Source organism: Equus asinus, chromosome 1 (assembly GCF_041296235.1).
Source record: "Equus asinus isolate D_3611 breed Donkey chromosome 1, EquAss-T2T_v2, whole genome shotgun sequence".
NCBI classification, from domain to species: domain Eukaryota; kingdom Metazoa; phylum Chordata; class Mammalia; order Perissodactyla; family Equidae; genus Equus; species Equus asinus.
In genome coordinates, this window is record NC_091790.1 from 183,866,861 (window position 1) to 183,893,903 (window position 27,043).

General features: G+C 43.2%; 1 protein-coding gene across 2 annotated transcripts in view; it reads left to right on the forward strand.

Annotated features, from left to right (window-relative positions):
- The window catches only part of STRIP2 (striatin interacting protein 2), a 43,660-nt gene that overhangs the window by 10,578 nt on the left and 6,039 nt on the right, over positions 1-27,043 (forward strand). For both annotated transcript variants that reach the window (XM_070513279.1, XM_014854350.3), the window contains 14 exons: positions 1,070-1,190; positions 1,984-2,052; positions 2,252-2,358; positions 3,040-3,167; positions 4,053-4,256; positions 5,511-5,746; positions 6,007-6,072; positions 6,790-6,853; positions 7,896-7,967; positions 10,779-10,853; positions 11,492-11,589; positions 12,039-12,165; positions 15,407-15,507; positions 18,618-18,684. In XM_070513279.1, coding sequence (XP_070369380.1) covers positions 1,070-1,190; positions 1,984-2,052; positions 2,252-2,358; positions 3,040-3,167; positions 4,053-4,256; positions 5,511-5,746; positions 6,007-6,072; positions 6,790-6,853; positions 7,896-7,967; positions 10,779-10,853; positions 11,492-11,589; positions 12,039-12,165; positions 15,407-15,507; positions 18,618-18,684 — 1,535 coding nt within the window. The remainder of the gene's footprint in view (positions 1-1,069; positions 1,191-1,983; positions 2,053-2,251; positions 2,359-3,039; positions 3,168-4,052; positions 4,257-5,510; positions 5,747-6,006; positions 6,073-6,789; positions 6,854-7,895; positions 7,968-10,778; positions 10,854-11,491; positions 11,590-12,038; positions 12,166-15,406; positions 15,508-18,617; positions 18,685-27,043) is intronic.

The following is a 27,043-nucleotide window of genomic DNA, read 5'->3' on the forward strand; positions in this document are numbered from 1 at the left end:
AGACGAGACCTATTAGCCAAGTGTTGGAAAGAGAAATGAAATTCCTAGCTAGAATAGTAAAAATAAGCCCTGAGATCATAACTAAGAGGACTGTTGGTAGAACCAACCAGTTGGGAGCTAAAAAACTGTAAAAGAGGGGCTGGCCCCGTGGCTGAGTAGTTAAGTTCGCGCGCTCCGCTGCAGGCAGCCCAGTGTTTCGTTGGTTTGAATCCTGGGCACGGACATGGCGCTGCTCATCAAACCACGCTGAGGCAGCATCCCACATGCCACACCTAGAAGGACCCACAGCAAGGAATATACAACTATGTACCGGGGGGCTTTGGGGAGAAAAAGGAAAAAAAACTAAAAAATCTTTAAAAAAAAAAAAAAAGCTGTAAAAGGAAATCATAAATGGAGAGGGAAGAGAGGGGACATTAGGCAAAGGTAAGACTATAGCAAACAAGGCAGTGCCCAACCAACCATATCTCTTGGGCTGGCACACTGACCAACTTCCAACTACCTATACCTTCATCTTTTGTCTGAGGGCTTTCTCTGCAGCCCACATAGGGCAGCCAGGAAGTGCTAGGGAATTAATGTGCTCCCCTGATCCAGCAGCACTCATCAACAATGACAGGAGTTAGTGGATGAGTAGTCCAACTACCTCAACCTTATTGGGTGGCATGATTCTGAGTTGTGTTTAATACTGTTTCCCAGAGCTTCCCACAACCTGGGGTTGAACTCTTGGCTGCCTTTTCTTCCCTGTCTCATTTTCTTACTTCTTTACTGATGGTTCCTGGGATCAATTCCCAAATAAACTACTTGCACTTGCATCTTTTATCTCCTAGATCTGCTTCTCAGGGAACTCAAACTTAAGACAAGCCAGTGATGAGCACATTGGACTTAACCCTGGAGACTGCCTCTCTTCTCCCTCGCCTCATTCTAGGAAGCTCTGGGAGGCCCTTGCCCTACCTTTGTCTGCATAGTTGTTGGGCAGGGCGTTGGAAGATAGTTTTAAGATCATGGGACAGGGTGGAAGAAACTGGGATACTCCCCTCCCCCTCAACCCCTATGGCACTGTCTGGTCCTTTAGGCACTTTTGGGGAATGTGATTCAGAGGTCGATGTGCTACACTGGTCCAGGTACAACTGCTTCCTGCTGTATCAGATGGGGACCTTCTCGGCCTTCCTGGAGCTACTTCACATGGAAATCGAGTGAGAAGCCTTAGGGGAGGGCTGGTCTAGACAACCCCCTTCCTTGAAGGGTGCCTCGTGTCCTTTGCTGGTTCCCTCACTAGAGATCTCTGTGGGAGCTGTGTCTATTCACACCTCAGTCCAAAGCTCACTGACACTTCCCCTCCATTCAGCCATTCTCTCTGATATTCTGTCCTCTTCCCTGAGGTTGTTCTCACCTGCAGCTTCTGTCCACTTACAGCTTCAATCCTGGGCTTCAGGGGCCTATCCTGCGTGGTTTCCTTTTTTATCCAAACACCTCAGCTCAGTCTAACTCTGGAATCTATGAAGGCAACTGTTCTACCTGAAAACATGACCCAAGAGGGACAGGACCAATTCCTGTCGCTGTGCCCGATTCTTTCCATCATGGGTTATAGCTCTAGAAGTGGCCTTATCTGCTGCTACCACTATAGTGACCCCTCATTTTGTCTCGTGCCTTTCACCCAGGAGTTTTCAATAGGTTGAATTCTGTTTATTACTCATCATGTGTCACTTGGCATCTCTTTTGTGTCTAGCACAGTGTTAGGCACAGTGGGGATTACAAGAGGAGTTTATATCACAGAGTTTATATCACTCTGCACTTGCCTGTCTTCATCACAGATAAGAGTTTGCTGAGGTGACAGGAATTCTATGGGCTCCTTTACCTTAGACCACTTTCTCTATAGCTACCTAGCCAGAGAATGGCAGATACTCATGTTTATGTGTATGATAAGTGGAAACACAGCGAGTAAAGCAGGCTTATGGGTTCCCCTTCTCTCCCTCCTCCCTGTGGCAGCAACAGCCAGGCCTGTAGCAGTGCTCTTCGGAAACCAGCCATCTCCATTGCTGATAGCACAGAGCTCCGGTGAGTGAGGCTGGCCAAGGGATTGGAAGAGGGGATGGTTAGCAGTGGGTCACCCTTTGCCCAAATCCCAAGATGCACCCAGACCACTAGAAGTTGCTAATTCCGCTGGGTTGGGCTCCCACAGAGACCATCCCTGAGGTCTCTGACTACAGGCAGGGAGCTGCCTTGGGAATCTCTTGTGATCCTTCTATAACCCCAGGGTGCTGCTGAGTGTCATGTATCTCATGGTGGAAAATATTCGCCTGGAGCGAGAGACAGACTCCTGCGGGTGGAGGACAGCCCGGGATACCTTCCGCACTGAATTGAGTAAGAAGTGGCACTTGAGGAAGGGTAGGAATGGGATACTGATGGTGGAGGGGAAGTATAGCATCTACCTAGGAGAGACAGACAGCCTTTCTTTTTTTAGAATTAATATCTTTTCTTTTAGGATAGAGATTCTGCGTGGCAGGCATGAGGGCCTGGCTTGATTGCCCTGTGTCTATGAGCTAGGACCAGTCATACGTCTTCTCTATGCCTTGGTTTCCTTGGTTATAAATGAGGATAGCCATCCCTCTCTCATTCCATCACAAATTCCACATGAAAAAATGAGTTGAATCACCTTGAAAATATAAGTTGGTGTTGTCATCAGACAGGGATAAGATACGAAGGCCTATGTGATTTTAAAAATATATTCATTTATGTGGGGAAGTGAATTGTGATCCACAAAATGTGTTGAGTCCTTCAGCCAGAAAGCAATTTTATTATTTGTGGCTTGTCATCCAGCCCCAAGCTTTGGGAGCTAAGTCATTTTACCTACGTGGCCTCCCTTCCTACCCTTGAGGGGCTTGCCTCTGGGGGCTCTCTAAGCCTCCTTCTAAGAACTAAGTACTCAAATTCTTCAGGGGAGGTGAGTGCCTTTCTCACTGTGTCTGGAATCAGGGTTACAGGGGCGGGGTTTCAGCCACCTCATCCTTACTTTCTCACTTGCCTTTCTCCACACCCCCCCAGGCTTTTCCATGCATAATGAGGAGCCTTTTGCCCTTCTTCTTTTCTCCATGGTTACCAAGTTCTGCAGTGGCCTGGCTCCCCACTTCCCCATAAAAAAGGTTTTGCTTCTGCTCTGGAAGGTGGTCATGGTGAGTGGCTGATTCTCCCCGCTCTTATCTCATCAGATCAGAAGTGCCCTCTGCCACCTCAGTTTCTTCTAATTTCAGGAGGCTTGAGCTAGGCAAAAGAATAGGGCAGCTATTAGCCAATGGAGGGGCAACAAGGCTGCCCTAGAGAAATCAGGTGTTCTGTATCAGCACGGGTTACCTGTTTCTGTTGAACTGGCAGGAGATGCCACTCTATGAGTCGGGGTGTCATTGCACCTTACCCTGATAGAGCTGACATTTCATAGAAAGAGCAATGGCTGAGAGTCTGGCCTCTGCTGACACTGAGGAACCTTGGACAACTCTCTGTGCCTCAGCTTCTCTACCTGTAAGATGTGGGGTTCAGTGCCTGCCCTCCATCCAGATAAATAGACTTGCTTTAAGAAAACAAAGTCCTTGTGAGTCTGTGGTTGCAGTTGTTACTGATCGTTCAATCTGAACCTTCATCTCTGGCTCCCACCCCACAGGACTGGCTGCCCTCCAGGGCAGACCTCATAGGAGGAACTACCTCTTGACTGCAGAGGAAATTGAGTGACTCTGGGGGTTTGTAGCATGTGGATGTGCTCCTTAAATAGGGGACATGGTTTCCTGTTTTTTCAGTGGAGGCTCCCAAGAGTCCCTTTCCTAATTTCTGGTGATGTTTCCAGCCCTGAATCAGTAAATAATGCTTTATCCAGACTCCTGAACCCCTCAGACTGAGGATAGTAAACACATTTGCCCCTTCCTGTTTTATTACTTCCTAATTAAGAATGGGGTCCGAGGGGGCTGGAAGTTAGGGCTCTTCCTCTCTATCCATGTTTCCCTGACCTTACTCTCTCGGACTTCCCTCCTTTCCTCTTTCTTTTTTTCCCTTTTCTTGTTTACCCTTAGTTTACACTCGGTGGATTTGAGCATCTTCAGGCTCTGAAAGTACAGAAGCGGGCAGAATTGGGCCTACCTCCACTGGCTGAGGACAGTATCCAGGTTGTAAAGAGCATGCGTGCTGCCTCTCCACCTTCTTACACTCTTGACCTGGGGGAGTCTCAGCTGGCACCACCACCCTCTAAGCTGCGAGGCCGCCGCGGTTCTCGAAGGGTATGGACTAAAGCAGACAGTGGTGCTGTGACACTGGCCAGAAATCAAGATTCTAAGCTACTCTGGATGTGGTAGGAAAGGGCAGTAAAATGACCCAGCTCATCCTTCCCCTGGTTGGCCCTGTGACCAAACTGAAACCTTAGAGTCTACTCTTTGGCCTCTGTCCCCGAGCCCTAACAGCCCCTGACAGGGCTATCGTGATGTAACATTGTGATATCACATCATAGATCTATATCTTGCTACAGGGTCATTGGCTTAGACCTCAGTGCCTAGAGTTCCCTAGCATCCTGAACAACATTTAGGGTATAATCCTGGGGATAGGGACCCAGGGCACCTGAACAGGGCTCCCAACAAATCCATGTGCCCACAGTGAGGCACTTATCATTTTCTTGGCAGCAAGAAGGTTTACTCTGAGCCAGTCACACTTTTGTTTAGCCCTGGAACCAGAGGCTTACATTTACAAGGTAACTGTTTAGGGTTCTGGGTATAGTCTGCATCCCTGAAAAGGTCAGAATGACAAGTTACACTGAGCTGACCATACTCCTACAAACTTACTTGCCTGATCTGCCTGAGTTCACCAACTACAGGTGACAGGACCAAATAGTCACACTTAGTAATCTAGTCTACATAATCTGCAATGTGATTTTTTTAACCTTTATTTTTGTTTTATAAAGTAATGCTTACTCATTGTAGAAAATTTGGAACAAATATAAAAATATGAAGAAGGGAAAAAAAAAATCACCCACAAGCTTAACAACCAGAGGCAGTCATGGTTAACTTTTTGGCCTATTTCTGTCCAATCTTTTTTTCTTTCTGTGACAAGATTTAAAATTCTAAACTTGCTTCCTTCTGCCTAGCAGCAAGCTTCTGTCTTCCTCTTCCTCAGTCAGCCAGCTGGTTTATGCTCACAGAAGGCAAACTAATTGAATGTTCACCTAAGCAGAGCATAATTAGGAAGGAAAGTGCTGGCAAAAAAAAGGCATCAGTGTTTTCTCAAAGTTCAGTAACTGACTTTGGGATTATCTACGCTCTGTTCCCTGATCATTGGCGTCTTTGCCTGAGAGCTACTTGTCCTGGAATTCGGCCTGGTGGGGATACTAGGATTGTAGTGGGGAATGAGATAGTCTCACAGGAGCTGCATGGTTGTTGTATGTTTCTTAAGTCTTGCAGCCTGTGGGTAGAGGGTGGCTTCAAACAGGGATGTTCAGGGTGAGATCTCTGTACACCTCTCTGCACCCCCCCACCTCCCCACAGCAACTCCTCACTAAGCAGGACAGCCTGGACATCTACAATGAAAGAGATCTCTTTAAGACTGAGGAACCAGCCACAGAGGAGGAAGAGGAGTCTACTGGCGATGGAGAACGAACTTTGGATGGAGAGTTAGACCTGCTAGAGCAGGACCCTTTGGTGCCACCTCCACCCTCACAGACACTCCTCTCTGCTGAGCGAGTGGCCTTTCCCAAGGGCCTGCCCTGGGCCCCAAAGGTCAGGTAGGTTTGATAATACTGGGGACGCTGAGCTTTGGAGGTATAATTGCTGAAGGCCCAGGGTGGAGTGTTGATGTATTCAAGTCCCAACAAGCTGGGCTTGAAGTCAGAATACCTGGGTTTGAAGTTCCGTCTGTTGGCTGCTGTCTTCGCCCAATGCTTCTAATCCTCCAGTTGGAGGGGTAGGAGCCCAGAAAGATTTTGTCTCTCAAGGTTTGCTTTTCTTTCCTTTTCTGGGATTTGTCTCTCCGCCATCCTCTCAGACAGAAGGACATTGAACACTTCTTAGAGATGAGCAGGAACAAGTTCATTGGATTCACTCTGGGACAGTAAGTGACTGAATGGTCAGAATTGGCTATAAAGGGGTTCTTAGGAGGCCAGAGTAGTGGGTGGCTTGGAAGGAGAGATATTGCATGGTAGTCATGATGCAACCTAGAGCCATTCGGCCATGCGCAACTCCCAGTGACTACTTTGGGTTCTTGCCATGGAATTTTTTCCTTCCAGTTTCCTAGAAGAACTCTTATGTTCTTAGCCAGGTGTACGACCTTGAGCAATAAGTCATTTCCCTCTTGGGGTTCAATTTTCTCATGAGAGTTTTGGATTTGATAGTCTCTGGGGGCCCATCCTGCTTTAATGGGGTAGAATTCTGTGAAGAAGCAACATAGTCAGAACAGATCCAATCTTCTCCTATTTCCCCAGCCTCATGAATCCTTCCCTCTGGCCTCTATAAAAGCTGAGATGGCATTGTTACTGGTGTTTTACTGTCAAAAGTGTCATTGGGCTACATGCCCTTTTAAGTAGGAACCTACCACTCCCAGACAAAGTGAGTCCCCAAAAGACTATACAAAAATTCTAATTTTCAGGAATACTTCTCTGTACCATTGTTCTTTTTGTGTCCTGAAGCAGTAATGGAGGACCCAGAAGCTTGCATAAAAAGATCTGGGATACCACATGTTGAAAGTGGCATGGTCCATGTAACTCTAGGGGATATCATTTGTTCTCTATACTTTTGACACTTATGATCTGGTGTGTCTTGCATTTCACAGGGACACAGATACCTTGGTTGGATTACCCAGGCCGATCCATGAGAGTGTGAAGACCCTAAAGCAGGTGACCAGGGTGGGCTCTCAGTCTTCAGGGATAGGGAACCCTCAAGGCAATTTAGATTACTAGGATCCTGGGTATTGGCTAGGCCTCTTTTACCAGACACATTCTGAATTATTGTTCTATATCTCCCCTGCAGGCATTTTGGCCAAAGAAGAAAAAATGAGATCTCTCCCTACTTACCCAGTTTCCTACATTCAGATAGATGAAAAAGTTCTCCTTTTTTCCTCTCATTGCTTTTCTCTCCTGCCACTCCTCCCTCTCTCTTCCCACTCCTCACTTCCTTTCACTTCTCTCTCCCTATAGGGCCACTAACTTCCAAAGACCCGAGACTGAATAGCAGTCTGCTCTGTATCCAAAGTGTGTGTGAGCACAAAGAATAAAAGTAGTCATCTCTTGCCCAGATCTTTTTTTTTTTTAGGAAGATTGGCCTTGAGCTAACATCTGTTGCCAGTGCTCCTCTTTTTGCCTGAAGAAGATTGTCCCCGAGCTAACATCTATGCCAATCTTCCTCTATTTTGTATGTGGGATGCCAGCACAGCATGGCTGGATGAGTGTTGTGTGGGTCCACACCCAGGATACAAATCCACAAACTCCAGGCCACTGAAGCAGAGCGTGCAAACTTTACCACTATGCCACCAGGCCAGGCTTCTCACACAGATCTTAAACCCTCCCCAACCCTGTCATCATCACTCTATGCACACATAGCACACACACATGCAGCAAAACTCTCAGGGCAGTGGTCCAGAGGCAAAGGCCTGATTTTGGCTTCCCCTTACACTTTGATTGAAGGTAAATGCTTAGGTTTTTGCTGCTTTTCAACAAATATGGAAACATGGAATAAAAAGAAACACTGTACATGAAACACTTTGCTAAGTGTTAATGATGCAAAAGGGAATAAGTCTCCTGCCTTCAAAGAGTTCATGGTCTGTTTAGGGTGACAGACCCATAAACAGGACATTTCCTTGTTATTGGGGAAGTTAATCAAGAGGCTGGTACACATGTGATTGAGGCCCTCAGCCCCTTGTTGATGTCTTATTTTTCCTAGCACAAGTACGTCTCCATCGCAGATGTTCAGATCAAAAATGAGGAGGAGCTGGAGAAGTGCCCCATGTCTTTGGTGAGCCAAGGGGGTCCTGCACAGGAGGAGGGCAGGAGGAAATCTGTCTTCAGTGTTGTCACAGAGCATGCGTGCGTGCCTTTGGGCTCTTACTGTGTACCAGGCAAGGCAAGGTCCCTAATTTCATGATACATTAAAGGTAGAGAAAAAAGATAATGAACAAATAATTAAGAAAACAAGAAGACTATCAGAGAATGGGAGATACAATGAAGAAAATTTTAAAAGGATGATATATTAGGAGCGTCTATCATGTAGTAGACTACTTAGCTTGGGTTGGGCAGTCAAGATAGGTAGACCTCTGAGAAGGTGACAGTTAAGCTAAGATGTGAGGTACAAGAAGGAGCTGCCCATAGGAAGATCAGGGAAAAGAGCATTCCAAACAGAGAATGGCCTTAACAAGGTGAGAGCAGACTCAGAGTATTAGGGATAGTGAACAAAGATCTGTGGCTGGAGCACAGGGGCAAGGGGGTAGGGTTGCATGAGATGGAGTCAGGGAGGAGACCTGGGGCCACTTTACACAGGACCTGTAAGCAAAGATAGGAAGAGTGAAGTTGTTTCACGGTACACAGGTAAGTGTTGGAGATTTTAAGCAGGGGAGTGACCATGATCTGATTTATCTTTTTAGAAACCACTGGCTGCTGTGTAAAGGCTAGACCAGGAAAGAGTAGAAGCAGGGAAGTCAGTTAGGAAACTCTTAAAATAATCAATGTGAGAGCTGCTGGTGACATGGACTGCAGTAGTAATTGTGGAGATAGTGAAAAGTAGATGAATTTAGATTATATTTTGGAGGTGTAGCTGACAAGACTTGCCGTTCAATTGGATGTGGATAGAGAGGCAAAGAAGGGAATTAAAAATAAGTACCATTTGCCAAGATGGGGAGTTCTGTTTTATCAAGAGTTCTGTTTTGGTCATACTCAGTTTTAGATGTTCATTGGACACCCATGCAGAACAGCCAAGCAATTAGATATGTGGGTCTAGAGTTTTGGAGAGAGGACAAGCCTAGAGAAATAAATTTGGGAGCTGTTGACTTATGGACAGTGTTAAAAGCCATAGAACTGGCTGAGGTAACCCAGGGAGAGAGTAGAGATAGAGAAGAGGATAGAACCCAGGACAAAGCCCTGGGGCACACGAATATGTTGAGGGTGGGATGAGTTAGGAAAGGAGCGAGAAAAGAAGAGTAAGAAAAACTCTCAGTAACGTAGGAGGAAATCCAGGAGATTGTGATATGTAAAAGCTAAGAAAAGAAATTCTTTCAAGAAGGGAGTGATCAGCTATGTCAAATGCTGCTGATAAATGGAGCACGATGATATTGGAGGTGCCCATTGGATTTGGCAACATGAAAATAACTAGTGACCTTGCTAAGAACAACCTTAAATGAAGTAGTGGGGCTAGAAGCCTAGTTGGAATGTGTTGAAAAAGGAAAGTAAGGAAAGGAGGTAGACAGTCAACATAGACACCATGGAAGTTTTATTGTGAAAAGGATAGAAATGGGATGGTAGCTGAAGGAGGATGTAAGGTCAAGGGAAAGTGTTTTATCTAGGAGATATCAGAGAATGTTTATGTCCTAAAAGATGATCCAGAGGAGAGAAGATAATTACAGAACTGATGCATTTGATAAAGTAGAAGAGTGTGAGATCCCATGCACGAATGAAGGGTTGGCCTTGATAAGAGCACAGGCCGTTCATCCTTCATGTCAAGAAGGAAGGTAGAGACTCTGCTAGAATTGGTGTTGAGAAGATGAGGCTATGCCTTATCTGATTGTTTCTGTTTTCTCCAAGAAGTGTGAGGCTGGGTCAGCAGCTGTTGAGGTGATTGGTTTAAGGAGAGAGGAGAAGGTATGAAATAGGCCTTCTGGAGAGCAAAAAGGCAAACATGCAGGATTGCCAGGGTTTATTAGATGCCCATTTAAGACTTGTGTCCATTTAAGCAGCAGGTGAGTTGTGAGGGATGGAAGGGACCTGGTTACTCTTCCTTGCCTTAGGGTCTCATGGCAGTGACCCTTGCCCTAGAACAGAGGGACCTTGGGAGAGGAAGGACTGCATTGGCCAAAGATGACTGTGGCCTGAGCAGGCTCTTGAGCACCGGAGGCCCATGTCTCCCCACTCTGATAAAAGACTTAGATAGAGTCATCAAAATGAGAAAGAGAGTTGTACATGAGGAGTCTGGTCAGAAAGGAGGAAGGGATGTTGTAGGTGTTCATAGAGAAGGAAGGAAAATAGTTTTCACCTAAAACCTTCCTTTCTAATACTCCTTCCTGTCTCAGGCCATAGATTATCCAACTCCCTTATTAATTCTCTCTATTGAGTTACCTACCTCTCTTTCCTGGCTTCAGAGCATTCCAGAGTTCTCAGATGGCCTCAGATTGACACCATGGGAAGTGCCTTTGTGTGAGGCATCTGTTCCAGTGTCTGAGGCATACTTGCAGCCTGATTTACACCCCTCTGTGTTCGTGGTCTGAGCCAACCTCTACATGGGAGTTCTGACTCCTGATTCAGCATGTGACATGGCAAGAAGATTTCTGGATTGATTCCAGATAATAGGAAAACTAAAGTCATAGGTTGTCAGGGCTGGAAGAGCCCTCAAAGGTCATCCAGACCAGCCCACTGATCCTATAGAAGAGGAAACTAGGACCCAGAGAGGGAAAATAACTCACCCAAGGTCATACAATGAGTCATTAGCACAGCTAGGATAGGAACCTAGATCTGACTACCAGCTCCCTGCTCTTTTCACTGCCACCCTAGACAACCAAGAAAACGTAGCCTTTGGTCAACTGGAAAATGGCCTGGGCAAACTGTGTGTTTCCTGCCATAGGGGGAAGAGATGGTACCAGAGACACCATGTGAAATCCTCTACCAGGGCATGCTGTATAGCCTCCCCCAATACATGGTAAGAAGACAGCCGAGCCAGAGCTGCCCTTCTCTGCTGCAAGGAACAGACAGCTGAGAGCCATTTCAAGCTGAGCTTTCTATCATTTGAGCTTGATTTCTGAGCTTTAGCCCCTAAGGCAAGGCATTCTCTAACACATTAGAATTCTGAGCTTTCCTCAGGGCTCCTCTGAGAGGAAGGAGGACTTGGCTGTACTCCCAAGTCCTTCTTTGGGAAGGGTGGAGAATAAGGTGGGGTACATGTAGGATGTATTGGGGACCCTCCTCCTACGTAAAACCCTAGTCACTCTGAGGTCTGCTGTGGTCCTAAATAGCCTCAGGCTGAGAATGGTGAGGATGCTGATGATTAGGGTTAGAGGAAGGAAAAGGGTGGGGGAAGTGAGATCTTGCTTATACCTCCCACCTTATTTCTAGGCATTGTCCCTCTTGCTTTGCTCCTTCCATCTTCCTCCTTGGAAGGAGCAGTCTTGAGACAGGACAGTCTATAAGCTCCTTCTGACTCCTTAGCCTCACAGGTCATTGAGGTAAGAACTTAGAGGAAGGCTTTAAAACACTTCTCATAGGGCTGTTGAAGTATGGGAGAATAGCCTTGTTGAATGGGGTGGACAGGGATGGATTTCCTCATTTTCTACTTCCTAGATTGCTCTGCTTAAGATTCTGCTGGCTGCAGCCCCCACCTCCAAGGCTAAGACAGACTCTATCAATATCCTGGCAGATGTCCTGCCTGAGGAGATGCCGTGAGTGCTGAATGTTAGCTGTCTTGTCTGCAGGGTCTCTCTAGTGCCCACCCCACCTTGTTAACACTTACGGGGATTGTCTCCAAAGAGATCGCCCCTCCCCCTCTAGTAGCCCCTTTCCACTGCAGTGCTCTCTGCTATGCTCTTTTTAGCTCTGAATTCAGGGTCTGGAGGGCAACATTAGTACCAGTGACTGGCTGCACAGGTATGTGGGTTGACATTGCCAAGGGATGAGCTTGCCAAAGGAGAGGGAGAAACAAAGAGATCAGAGGAGCTTTTCTCCAGACGGGCTCGTAAGTGGGAACTCCGGAGGTTTTCCTAACACAGAAGTTCAAATTTCCCAAGTTCTGGCTCTCTTGTGTATACTGTATCTGACCCAAATACTTGGGTCCTTGTAAGCCTCTCTCGAAGGCCACCCTCTGTACTGACTCCTCCTCTCCCCATTGTAGTATCACTGTACTTCAGAGCATGAAGCTGGGCATCGATGTGAACAGGCACAAGGAGATCATCGTAAAGAGTATCTCTGCCCTGCTCCTGCTCCTCCTCAAACACTTCAAACTAAACCATATCTACCAGGTGAGCTGCTAGTGTGCTTCTCCACAGATCTCAGGTGTTCTCCAGGCCCTGTCTCCCAAAGGAAGGATACAAGGGCCTTTGTAGTCCAGCTGAGCATCTTTTAGCCCTTTCTTTGTCTCACTCAGGGAATCCAGATACCTATTGCTCACGGGTGAGGTATGCAGTGGGATGTGGGGAACTGTCCTAGAAAGGTACAGAAGTCTTGTCCTTTTAACACTGTTCGAGGGTTCTGGGTAGGAATCCCTAGCTTCTTGGGAATATGCCTAACCTGATTTGAAGCAATGGAAGACAGGATTCAAGCGTTCCATAAAAAAGGGAGAAAAAACTGTTGAGCATACTTTTCTATATGTGAGGCACTTTTCTAACATTTGAGATATAATTCTGAGTAAGGCACGATTCTGGCTCTTAAGGGCTTTGAAGTCTTGTAAAGGATGTGGATATATAAATAGCCAATTATGGAGTGATAAGTGCTGTGATAAAGGTAAGCATTGACTGCTGTGGAAACACCTAATCCAACCTGAGGTGGAGAAGAGGTGCCTTCTAACCTGAGTCCTAAAGAAACAGATGTTAGCCAGGAGATGGGAGTTATCAGGGAAGAAAGACAGGAAGCATTTCAAGCAGAAAGGCTAATTTGTGAAAGTCCCGAGGGGAGAGAGCAAAGTACCTTTGGAAACAAATTAAATGTTGCTGGAGTTCTGCCTGAGGTCAGGGGAGATGGAGAGGTCTGGTGATACATGAAGCTGAAGAGGACAGCAGGGGGCAGATCATAATACATATGATAGCACACAATTATTGGGTACTTATAATGTGCCTGGCACTCTGTTAAGTTCATGTGGGATCTCATTTAATTCTCTCAACCCTACAAGGTAGGTCTTATTTTATCCCTGTTGTGTAGCTGAGGAAACTGAGGCTAAGAAAGGTTAAGAACCTGCTTCCCAGCCCAGAAGCCTTCTGGAGACCATGTATAAATTTAAGTCTGTTTGTAGGTGACAATGGATTGGAGGAGGGGGTGTTCCTTCCTAGGAAACTCCAATGATAAACAACTGATCCTATTAATAAAGTTGCACGTGTTCACTACTAAAAAAAAAAAGAAAAAAAGTATTTTAAACCATTAGTCCAGGCTCTGAAACCAGACTGACATAGCTGGAATCTCAGCTCTAACACTTACTAGCCACGTAACTTTGGACAAATTGTTGAATCTTTCTAACTCATCTTCCTGTTTTGTAAATTGGGAATAATAATAATGAATGGGGTTGTTGAGAAGATTAAAGAAGTTTACAGATTTAGAAAAGTGCCCCATATATATAGAGATACTGGCTGTCACTCTGCCAGTTACTGGATACCACCAATCTATTAATTCGTATGCCAGGTAAACTAGTTTCTGTGCCACACTCTTTGGGATGAGAACAAAATCCAAATGCTTCATCATGGTCTACAAGAGAGGTCGGCAGACTTTTTCTGTAAAGGGCCAAGCAGTAAACATTGCAGGCTTTGAGGGCCATGTGGCCTCTACTACTCACCTCTGCCCTTGTGTCCTGGAAGCAGCCACAGGTGACATGGAAATGAATGAGTGTGGCTAGGTGCCAATAAAACTTTATTTATAGAAAAAAAAAAAAGAACCTGCTTCCCAGGAAGGCATTGTTTGCCATGCTAAGCAGTTTGGTCTTGGTGCTGCGGGCATTTCCAAGATACAGGGGAAGATGGGGGCGCAGTGAATAGATGGTCTCTGTGGTGAGACCATGGGGAGGAGAGTGAGGCTTCTCATTCCTGCCCAGAGGCTGTGCCCCATTTTCCTCCTAAGAAGTCAGAACCGAGCTTGCTGGTAGAAGAGCAGGTCCTCAATGCAGGGAGGCCCCTGCAAGGTCTGTGCCCATGGCAGGTTTGACTATACAGCCAGGGTGTTTTTTCACAGTAGTTCATGCAAAGACATCTTTGGGTGTGTTAGGGTGTCCTGGGCTCTCATAGTTCTGCCACTGTTTGCTGAGCAGCAGCAGGGCTGGGAGGAGTAGGGGTGGGTGAGAGATAGTATTCCTAGTAGAAAGAACAGAGAGCTGTGGATGTGTGTTTCTGTTTGCTTCTCTTGGTAGGCAGTATGTGGATCAACAGCCAGAAAGGTGGGTGGCTTGATGAGCCTTGCTAGTGTGTGTCAGTGTCAGTGAATCCTGAGAAGGATACAGACACATTTCAAACTGAAAAACATTTTCCATCATCTGATAGTGGATATGTATCAGCTCCTCCTTCTGAGGCTTTGGAAAATACTCTAGGTCAGCTGCCAGGGAGAAAATATTTGAGCAGAAGAGGAAAATGGGCAGCACAAGCTGACTGCCCACCCCTAACCACACACCCAGGGGCAGAGTGCAGCTTAGCTCACTGCCATGGCTACTTCCTGGTGATCAGGAAGAGCTAATGGATTTAAAACACCACAATTTTCTGGTTTTTCAACCCAGTTTCTGTACTGCCCCAGGAGTCTAGGTTCTGAATCTAGAGACAAACTGTGTCTGAGTCTCCTCAGTGTATCATGGGCAAAATTCAGGTGATGCAACTCCATGATACTTCATCACTAGGTCTTTCTGGACACAAACCCCATCCAGATTGAAGAGAGCAAAATGGAACCCCTATGTTCTGTTATTTAGCCCATCAAAGAGATCTTGGACTTGTTCTCAGTGCAGTGTCTGTTGACTGAAGGGCTACTGTTGATTCATTCATTAAAATACTGATATTCTAAGTATGAGGGATAATACAGTGAACCAGACAGACTCATGCTGGAGCCCACATTTCAGTGTTTGATTTGGTTACTGTGTGGCCGTGTCCATCCTGACTGAGTGATGCCAGCAGTTGGCAGGAGTAAGCTGCACCTGTTCCTCTATATCAATCTCAGTTGAAACAGTATGAGCCAGAGATTTGGTATGGAAGACAGCTCCCTCAGGGAGCCTTCCTTTCCTGTTGAGCTTAGGAACAAATCTCACAGCAGTTTTTTCTATTTATCTGGAACGGGATTTTCTTTGTGGTTTGTTTATGTTTTGTGCTTTTGGTCAGGCACCTGCAACATACACACACTGCAGATTGTCCCCCTCCGTGTAGGATGGGCTGATGAAGATTATTCTCCCCAGACTGATAACACAAGTGGACAGTGGATAGTCTTAGGAATGGAATTAATTTGTACTTGCCGCCCTTTTTTTCACACATACGTTCTGTTCTGCCCCAAATAAACAGCCCTTTCTGCTTTGATCTTTTAATTTAGTTTGAATATGTATCACAACATTTGGTATTTGCCAACTGCATTCCATTGATCCTGAAGTTCTTCAATCAAAATATCTTGTCCTACATCACTGCCAAAAACAGGTATGGACTCTGGACAGGCTTATTTCAAAGAGCTGGGATGGTTGAGAAAGTTACATCATCTCTGAGCCTGTCAGTTCTCCTGGTGTCCCTAGTCCCTGCTATCTTAGAGTGGTTGCTGTTAAATTTAATTTCCTTGAAGTGGTAGCTGATGGAGTATATGGTTTTTGCCTCTTCACAGAGGTGTTTGTATTTTAATAGTTTTGAAAACTGACAAATGTCATGACTCAAAGAAATGAAACTGCAACAATGACATTTTCTTCCTATGACAGAAGCATCCAGAAGATGTTTTTTATGAAACAGCCTGCTTGTCCAGCCCTAATCTTAGTATGTCATAAATTGGATCAATTAATTATACTACTTTGTAAACTGTCAAGTGTTTAAAGAATTTGTAAGTGAAGGTAAATAATAGACCCTTACTTAGATAGATCAATTGGTAGTTTAAAAAAATAGTGCTTTCACATCCATTATTTCATTTAATCTCCTCAGCGGTATAAAGACGTATTACAATAGTTTTATTCTCATTTTACCAATTAGGAAAGATTCAGAGAGGTTAATCGACTTGCTCAAGATTGACATACTAGCGAGACTCATTAAGTAAGCAGCAGAGGCAGGATCAAAACATGAATTGCTTTCTGATCACCACTACTGTGAATACAAATTGATTTCCACTCCTCCAGCCAACTGGGGATTTGAAAGGTTGGAGTAGATCCTTGTTCTTTAGTTTGGTTCTTCCATGACAACTAGAACCATGCTAATCAGAGTTTACCAGAAGTGCTTTACCAAAGGCAAAGTTCCTAAAGTAGAAGAAGGCTAATCTGATCCTTGGGGTGACTGGAGAGGGGCTAGGAGATGTTGCCTCAGCAGTCTGTCAGTACTGCCTGAAATTCTACCATGGAGAGGCAGCCTACTCACATGTAGTTTAAAACGCACGTGGAACCTAAAGTCATGAGACCTGGATTCTGACCTGGATCTGCCATTTCCTAGCTATGTAATCTCAAGTGAGACACTTTGTTTCTCAACAGTACCTCCTCTGATTATATCATAGAGCTTTTGTAAACATCAGTTAAGATAAACATATATGAGAATGCTTTAAATACTTTTCTGGTTTGTGGAAAGCAGTGGAGAATGGCTTTTTTTCCTAACTACAGAGAGACTTTTGCCCTTTAAAAATGGCACTTAGACATGCTAGTTGGGTTACCAAGGAAAATGAAAATATAGATCAGGCTGGTAAGGGCTCCAGCTTCATGAAGGTACCTGTGTTCATCAGTCAGCCCTCTTTGTTATAAGTAACCGAAACCAGCTGCATCCGAGACCCTCTGCATCCATGGGCCTGAGGGGTGGGGGTGGGGGGGGGCATACAATCCAATAGGTGTCCATTGGGTTCAATTTGGAGTTGGAAGAGTGCCAGACCACCATTTGCTAAGGTTGGCCTGGATGAGATGATCCTCTTGTACACCACCTGTAAGCTTTACTGTTGCATGATCCCTGAGGACTTGGAGCACCCACAGCTCGGTTTGGCTTGGTTTCCTCATGGCTCTTACAGTTTAAATATTCTAGAAAATTATTTTATGCCCCCTTAGGCTAGATTTAAGTTCACTGAGATTGGAACGATTCCATCTTTGATTTCCATCCCCCGTTTCCTAGTCAACAGCATCTACTTTGCCATGGGGCTTTGTCAGTGGGAAGTAGGTAAATAAGTGGATAAGCCAGCCAAGAATGTTTATCCTAATGGGGCAGTGCAGAATTGGCAACCCTGGGAGAATCTAGCAGTCAATTAAAATGATAAGCAACATTATAGGTAGATCCACTGCCCTCTCCTCTCCTACCCTGGTTCCTCTAGGTTATCTTTGTGGGTTTCTTGGATAGAGGTAAGCATTTCTGGCCAAATAAATTGTTAACCTTTTGCTTGGATAGAAGTTTTGACTTTCAAAATGTAGAGACAGATCCAAGGAATCCCATACTCCTCTTTATAGCCCCTGTTTTGCCAACATCCTCTATCCGCTTCCAACTGTTCTAGTTCAGATAGATTGGTGTTTAAAACCTCATGGAGTGTCGGAAACAGAAGGAGCATTAGAGATTAGCTAGTCTAAATTCTGCATTGTACCAGTGAAGAGGGCAGAAGGGGAAAGAGAGAGAGTTGTCATTTTGAGTAACTGTGTCCCTGTCATCATGTGGTGCCTTGTTTCCCCTATTGACTCATGCCTGCTTCCCTGGGCTCACCGCAGAGCCTCCAGCTCCCTTGTAGTCCTCCACTGTCAGTTTTGGGTGCAGACACTATTACCATTCTTTTTTTTTTTTTGGAGGAAGATTAGCCCTGAGCTAACATCCGCTGCCAATCCTCTTTTTGCTGAGGAAGACTGGCCCTGAGCTAACATCCCTGCCCATCTTCCTCTACTTTATATGTGGGATGCCTACCACAGTATGGTTTGCCAAGTGGTGCCATGTCTGCACCCGGGATCCAAACTGGTGAACTCCAGGCCGCTGAAGCGGAACGTGCACACTTAACTGCTGTGCCACCAGGCCGGCCCCAACTATTACCATTCTTGAGCTACTAGACAACCCCTACTGTAGAAAGCTGCCTCTTTTTCAAGTTTCCTTTAGGAGTGCCTTCTATGATCATTCCCCAGAGCTCCTGGCTTTCAGAAACATCTGGGAAGAGACACAGGAGAGGTCTTTTTTTTCATCCTCACATCTACAGATTGTTATTAAGTGGGATAAGTTTGGGCAACATCTCTGGGAACATAGTTATATTCATGCATACACACAAGCATTCAGTTAAATGCAGAAACAAAAACGTACACAAGTTTACATATTCCTTTGAAGAAGGGAGGAGAAAGTGGCTAAATAGAGGCTCTTTCTGCTCTCTTTTGCATCTGTCAGATAGGGGCCAGCCTGAAAGAACTCTCTTGGTTCCTCTCATGACTATGAGGAGAGGAGATTAGAGCTAGAGTTGCCTGGCAGCAGAACCCTCAGTTTCAGCTGAGATCACTAAAGCAATTTGGGAAATAGATGGGGTCTGCTGGAGAGAAATAACTCCTGCCCTTTCAGATAGAGCCGTTTCTTGCCATTGCCATTTACCTTAAGCCTGTCCTTATCTCTGCATCTTGCAGCATCTCAGTCCTGGATTACCCTTGCTGTACCATCCAGGATTTGCCGGAGCTTACTACAGAGAGTCTGGTAAGCAGATGGGGATTTGGTAGTCTTTGAAATTGCCAGGTGGCAGAGGCTGGCATTTGCTCTTCTATTTCTTCTCCAGCCCCATAATGCCCTAGTCTGGGAGTCTTAGATCACTAAAGGCATATTGGCCAGAGCACAGAGGCAGTAGAGATTTAGAGCTGCTGACCCACTTAAGAAAGATTTGGAAAAGCTGAGCATAGCATTTTGCAGAGAAGAGAAAGGGGTCAGTGAAAAACACTCAGGAGGAGAAGGAATTTAGAAAGATAATGGGACTGAAATTAAACGTGAACATCTGTGCTAAATGGCAGGAGAATCTCCTAGTCTATCCCAAACAATCATCTGTCTTCTTTCTTCTGTGCTACAGGCTATTCACTTTCCATTTTCTTATAAATTATAAAACCCAGGAGTGTGTGCTTCAGAAAATACCTTGCCTAAGTCTCCTTGAGGCAAAAGTCAATATAGCCACAGAAAGATGACCCAGAAAGTTCCTCTTCTTGGAAACAGCTCTAGGCAAATCAGAAAGGTCCCTCAGAGTTATTCTGAATTCCATAAAACTGACTAATCAATAGCATGTTGGAGATCAAGTGTCTACTTCATCATGTATTCCCAAAGCTCCTTAGATGTACCTCAGTCCATAGTCTCACTGTGTTGCATTGTAATCATTTATCTGTATCTGTTTCTCATTTGACTAAAAACTCCTTGAATGAAGGAAGAAATGGTATCATGTTCATTTTTATATCCTCAGAGTCTAGCACTATGTTTGGTATGTGGAAGGAATTCAATAAATGCTGAATGATCAGATCATGGCACTTATGTGTGCCACCACTCTTTGTTCCCCAACATTAGTACCTGCAAAATGTTGTGTCAGGAAAGTATATTATGCAAAAATAGAATAATACTTTCTGTGGTACAAGTTTTATAGAACCATAGAATCCTTGGCTGGAGGGGACCCGAGACCCATTTGGCCCAACCCCCTATTTCAAAGATGAGAAACCTGAGGGCCCAGTGGCTGAAGTGACTTGTTATGGTCCACTCCCCATAGATGACACACCCTGAATTAGAGTAAGACCCATGTCCTGAGACACTAAGTCCTAGCACCCTTTTTAGCACCAGGGCAGAGTTTTCTGTCTTATTTAGATGTCGTCTCAGCAACCAAGGAAGCTGGGGGCTTCCTATCTCTACAGAGAGAGGTAATAAGTTGTCCAACCCTGTTTATGTACATGATGTTATTCAACGCTTAAAACAACTGTGTGAGGTTGGTAATACTGTTTTATAGACAGAGAAGTTAAATAATTGCCAAAACCTTACTTTTGAAAGTAGCAGAGCCAGGATGGAGACATGCGTCCCTGCCATTCAGAGTTGGAATGAGCAAGGGACTTTCTCACAGAAACAGTGGTACACAGCATTAAAATTCTACTATTAGTAGGGTATTTCAAAACATGAAGTCAGCTTTTATGGCTTGAATCTATTTCTTGATACAATGTGTTCTCTTTTCTCAATCTCATATGTAGGAATTGATGAGAACTACACTTTCATATCTTTTCAAATTGACCTTTTGGAATATCAGCATAAAATTATTGAAATAATTGTTATGCTTCTGAGAAGACTTCATTATCATCCAAGATTGGGGGAAAGCGTGTATCTATTCTTAATAAAAAACAAATTCGTGGGGGGTATTCCTGTCCTTTCTCTGAAGCAATAGTGGCACCTGGTGGTTTCATTTGGTAAATGCAGATTTTTTTTCCTTGAACTTAAAATATACCTACTTCCCTGAGCCCAATCATGGGCTTAAGTAACTAGCAAGTTTAGTCCACATAGGTCCTCAATATAATGGTTTGTTTATCTAAACTGATGGCTTCTGTACTCACAAAAGACTAATGTTTGTATAAGTAAAATTTATCTCTTTTTCAGGCTCAGTGAATTAATTGTAAACACAGAAAATGTACTGGTTTTTTAAGTGTATAGGGTTTTCTTCAAATAACATTTCAAGTTTTCCTCCTGATTATAAAATTGATATATAGTATTGCAGGAAATTGGAGAAATATAGAAAAATATGGGGAGGAAAATAAAAATACCATAATTATACTACCTACATATAACTGCTATTAATATTTTGCTGCAGTTACCATATATATGTATATGTTCATTCATATATATATACACACACACACAAATACATATCATTTAAGAAAATAAGGACTTTATATATGTTTCAGTTCACATAGTAAAATTTAAATGTTCACAATATGATTTTAAACATTCTTGAGAACATAACTTTTAATAGTTACACATAATATTCCACAATTTAATTTTTTAAAACAGTTGTTTTCAGGGCTGGCCCAGTGGCGTAGTGGTTAAGTTCACACACTCCACTTTGGTGGCCTGGAGTTTGCAGGTTCAGATCCCAGACACGGACCTAACACCACTTGTCAAGCCATGCTGTGGCGGCATCCCACATAAGATAGAGGAAGATTGGCACAGATGTTAGCCCAGCAACAATCTTCCTCAAGTAAAAGAAGACAAGAAAGAGGAAGATTGGCAACAGATATTAGCTCAGGGCCAAACTTCCTCACAAAAAAACAAAAAAAATTATTGTTTTCTACTATTGTTGGGCATTTATTTCAGTTTTCTCTGTATAACTCCAACATGAACATCCTTGCACATGAATCTTTGACCTCATCTCTGATAATTCCCTTAAGATAGATTCCTAGAAGTGGAATTACTTGGCTGAGGTGGTATTGATTCATGTTTTCTCGGTTTTCTGAATCTGAACTGAATTCAATTTCATTTGGAACTCCAGCTGTACATATAATGGACATGAAATAAAGATAAAGTTAACAATACATTAACTTCTAAAGTCTTCCCATTTTGTTAAAATGTTTAACTCTACAATAGGCCATCCTTACCTGTGTACTGAACGGTTTCCCCACCCACCTGTGGTGTAGGAGGGCTTACAACTTCTGGATCTCCAAATGTCTATATTCAAATTCAACCCACTAAACTAGGAAAAAATTAAAATTAAATTCTAAACGTAAGGGAAGGATTGTGAATGTATGATTGTGTGGAAGTTAGGTATGGTCTTTGGAAGGAGGTTGCTAGAGAAGGCAGTAGGTATGGCCTCAGCAAGTATTGTAGAATGCTCAGCATCTGGGTGGTTGTTTAGAGCAGTGGTGTGAAAAGTAGGGTGTGCAAGGTGATGCTTTGGAAGATGAAGTATACTACATCTTTTATATGTACTAATATCCTTTTTACTTTCTATATATGTTAGAACACACCTAACGTTATTTAACAATCCATTTATAATTTATAAGTAAACATGCATGTATTTGGGAATATACACAAAAATTATTTATTGAGAGATATATGCAATAAAAAAAGTTTAGAAACCACTGCTTTAGAGTATGGTGAAATGAGAGTAAGGTTGTAGGTCTGTTGTCATTGTGGGCCTGTTGGCTCTAAAGAGAAATCATACATTCTCCTTTCCTCTCCTATTTACAAAGGTTTGGGCCAAAAAAAGTGGAAAATTCTGTGTAAATCTATTGTCATTCCTGCAAAGCCAACTGCAAAGCAAGTTCAAAATGCTTGTTTTTTTCTACAGAATGTGATTTAATAACAGCAGCATCACATACAAAGGAGGTATATTTTGAACAACGTGGATGCTCAAGTAGTTGTGAAGATTAAAGATGGAGGAATGAGAAAAAGTAATATTTGTGGAATCATTAAGTACCAGAGCTAGAAGTTTCTTAGTCAGTGTCTTGCTCAGACACACCCTTTACTGATGAGGAAACAGATGAAGTGGTGAAGTGTTGTCCAAAGCCTTATAGCTAGGTAGAATGAAAGTAGTGGGCCAGAATTTACTTGACGTAGCCATTTGCAAAGAAATCTTTGGCATTTCCTTTTATATCTAGGCAAGTGAAACTATTAAGTTAATTTTAAAAAGCTAGTTCCTTGCAAAATTCCTCAAACTTGGGTTTGATTTATATTCAGAAAGACCTATAAAAATATGTTCTGTTACTTAAATTTATATACCTGATGCTTTCATCTATTTTTGTTAAATTTAGTTTTTATGACTTCTTAATCCAGACATCTCAGAAGATTTTTGTTATTATTATTTTGGTTTTATTTTCTTTTTGGGATATAATCATTATGTTCAAGTATTAAGGTCTCTAGCATTCCTTTCAGGCATTATTTAACAATGATTTGTAACCTCTTAAATAAATATAATCTTTGTTCTGACAATTATCATCACTATTTAAAAACCAATAATGCTTTTAGCATTATTAGCATTATTGTTTCTCTATCCTAGATATAATGTGAACACATTATAAGGTATATGTTCAGGGCCTGCCCGGTGGTGCAGTGGTTAAGTTCGCACACTCCACTTTGATGGCCCAGGATTCGCCAGTTTGGATCCCAGGTGCGGACCTACGTACCACTTATCAAGCCATGCTGTGGCAGGCATCCCACATATAAAATAGAGGAAGATGGGCATGGATGTTAGCTCAGGGCCAATCTTCCTCAGCAAAAGAAGAGGAGGATTGGCGGTAGATGTTAGCTCAGGGCTAATCTTCCCCCGAAAAAAGGTATATATTCATTTTCCATGGGTATTTATACAGAGGAAGGATCATGGATAAATATTTTTTAGCATTTTATCAATTTTCCTGTTAGTCACCATTTCTGTGATGAATGCTAAAGGAGATTAGAATCTCTGGGGTGATTTTTCAAATCACATGCCCAGGTCTCTCCCCAGGGCACAAGTAGTTTGCTAAAGCTCCCCAAATGATTTTGAGATTTTCCTTTCTCCTTCCTTACCCCTTCATTCCACTTGAGAATCATAACTGTCTTTTATGATATCTAAACCTAGGTCTTTAACTGTCAGAAATCCATATGATAAAGGAATTATTCTATAATGATGTGGAAAAAGAAAATCTAAGCTGAAAGTATGACTTCATTTTTGGTTATGTGAACCATAATAAAGAAATGAATCAAAAGAATCATTTACTGAGAAATGGCTATGTGAATTTTCAACCAGTAACTACTAAAACCTAGCAAATGTTTTTGCATATAATTCCAAATTTTTCCAGAGCTGACATGGCATGGAAAACCTTAAGCCTAGAGCAAAGAAATAGACTAGTTTGTAGTATTGAAAACAGAGACAGACCTGGCTTTGCCACTTCAGCTCAAAGTGATCTGGAGCAGATTTTCTGTAAGCTGTAAAAGTTTCATCTGTAAAAGGAAGAGAGGTTGGACCATTAGATAAGCGTCAACTTCAAGGAAAGTAAAGGACTGTAAAGTTCATTATAAAATAACCAAGTTAATATTAATAATTTTGATTTCTCAGCAAAGAGCTGGTTTTCAATCTGAAAATAATAATCATCACTTAGGGACTTTAATAGGCTATTGAGAACGTTTGAGATAGATTTAACACTTAGCAAGGCTCTTTAAAGGTTCACTCTGATCATAGGCTGACTGAAGTCAGATGCTCCCCTTTAAAGCAGGAAACCTCACTATTTTTTTTTGTTATTTTTCCTGGAAACTGTTATCTTCTGCTTGTTTGAGGTAAGAATTATAATAGGACATAAGAAAGAACTTCTCTTCCGTTAGCTCTTCAAGAAGCTGAGAAAGCAGGGGATCAAACCAATTTTTCTGTCAGGAATCACCTTCTCTGCCTAGGATTCCAGAAGTGCAATGAGAAGATGAACAGTGTGTTAAGATAGAGTATTAGAAGTCAGTGAGTACTGGAGATCTAGGTTCAAGCTCTGGTTGGGGCACTTATCATGTGACCTTGGGCAAGCCTCTTCCCCTCTCTGGCCACAGGTTTTGCTTCTGTGGATGACAGAATTACACTAGAACAGCAAGTCCCCTCTAGTGCTCAGCTTCTAACCCATCAGATTTCCTCATACAAAGGAAGAAGCACTCTGTTCTTTCCGCAGTCATCTGAGTTAATTATCCACATAATTGGCGTAAGCCTGGATATTTATTTGGCTTGGCTTACCCAGCTGGGCTATGGATGGATCTTTGAGAACAGAACCCTTATAGTGCATTAGAGATGCTCTGAAAGGGTAGGATGTGTTCCCTTAATTGAATCTTTAGACCCAAGGTATATGCAAACAAGTATTTATTTGTGAGAGTGGAACATGGGCAAATGTTTTCTTTTTTAACGTTAGCTTAGAAAGTGAGTAAAGGTCTTCCTTTAGATAGTGTAAAGTACCAGGAACAAGAGAATGTGGCCAAGTGCTGCTGTTCGCAAAATACATCTCTCCACAGAAGTTTATATCTTACTTAATATGCTGAGTCTTGCCAAAAAAAAAAAGGAGAGAAAGAAGTTGACCTGCTTTAAAATGAACATAAGCAAAAAGAAGAAAATGCTCCAGTTTGGCAAATCTGAAAAGGCACCTATGGAGCTAAAGGCCTGCTGGGAAAATGATTATGTATCTGTTGTGTTGGAAGAAGGCAGAAAGCTTGAGCAGGGCTCCACGTAGAGCCTGCTGCTGCGAGCAAAGGAGACAACAAGCCTGGGCTCAGCTATCCTGAGAGAGCCAGTGACCAGCACATGTGCTTTCAGTGCCCCCTCTAGGCAGCATCTGGTGGTGCAAGAAGTAGGGCTAGTTCTAGTTATCTGGGAAGTGTTATCAGAAAGAAAGGAGAGCAAGGCCCTGGGCAGGTAAGACTGTCTTCAGGAGGGAACTGGGGTGTCGTTCCTAGGACTCTTTTAAGACTGAACTCTGAGGAAAAAGGAGCCAACATCAGCTTACTCTCACTCAAAACTTCACTTTTGAACCACCTGGAAAATGTTGCAGTAAATCACAGAATTATTGAATGGTCAGAGCTAATTGGATCTTAGAGATTATCGAGTTCAACCTCTTATAGGAAACTGGGAAATGACTTGCCTAAGATCATACAGCCAGGGCTAAAGCCATAATCCAGGTGTCCTGATGCCTACTCCATTGTTTCTTCAACAAGGCCGTGCCTAGACTCACATATTATTAAAGAGGTGCTAGAGAATACAAGGCTTTTTAAGCTGCTGTCATATTAGAAATCAAGATAAAAGAAGCTCACATGAAAATATTTGTACCTCTGCCATGTGTTTTTTGTTTCCCTTACTTCTTTTTAAAAAAATAAACATTTAAGTCTGTCTCTTCTTATAGCCACACAAGATGTAACGTCTATAGGGCCTGCACTGTTTTAGGCAAGCCAAACTAGCTGATGCACTAGTGGAAACTCCCATGGAAGTTTTCCTTAGAAGGAAACAAATGGTCCTCCTAGGACTAGTTCTAAACACAATATTGAACATTTACTACAAGAAGGAAAACATTATTTTTAAATATATTTCTAAAAAGTTTCCCTGAAACTTTTTTTTTAAGATTTTATTTTTCCTTTTTCTCCCCAAAGCCCTCTGGTACATAGTTGCATATTTTTAGTTGTGAGTCCTCCTAGTTGTGGCATGGGGGATACTGCCTCAGCATGGCCGTGTCCACGCCCAGGATCTGAACCGGCAAAACCCTGGGCCGCCAAAGTGGAGCGTGCTAACTTAACCACTTGGCTATGGGGCCGGCCCCTCCCTGAGACTTTTTGACCCTTAGTCTTATTTATTACTTAGAAGAGCCTGATACTTTCAAAAATCTTGGATGTTCATTCCACATTAGATGTATGCCTGTCTTGCTTGCTTCAAATTACTTTGAGAGAGGAGGGATTAATTTTCCGTTCATCAGACAGCAGCTCACTTCTACACGTCTCCTACTCCTACATTCTCCTATCACATTGTAGACATGAAGAATTTCCAAGATGTTAGTTTGGCCACCATGTGTGCTCATTGACTTATGTAGCTTCTGATACCAGTATGTATTTACAGCCTGCCAAATCCATAAAGACTCTTATTTTTGTCCCTAAAAGATGTTTCTATGAATAGATACCTGTTTCTAATCTGACCTCCATCTGTTATCTCTAGTCGGGTGTGCACAAGCTATCAAGAAACATACAAGAGAAACATCTGGTTAGAATTAACTATCTGCCATTTTTCCTTCCATGCTGGAGACTTAAGCACTTTACTGCAATATGGTCTGATAAAGGAGGGTGGGGGTTGATTAAAAAAATTCAACCATAATGAATGTCAGATCCATCCAATATAGTTTGAAATCACCAGAAAAACTCCTAGCAGCTACCAACATAGCTTATATAAGTGCAAAGTATGGGGGGTAAAATTCTGTCATCTCTTTTCTGATCCTAAAGCAGAAAGCTGTACAAGAAACCTTGCTTGAATGAAGTTCCTATGTTCATGTACCATCTTTCTAGTTAGTACTTGCTCTAGGTACAGAGTGTTCCAGGATTGGCAGCTGTGTTTTCAGATGAGGGATATTGC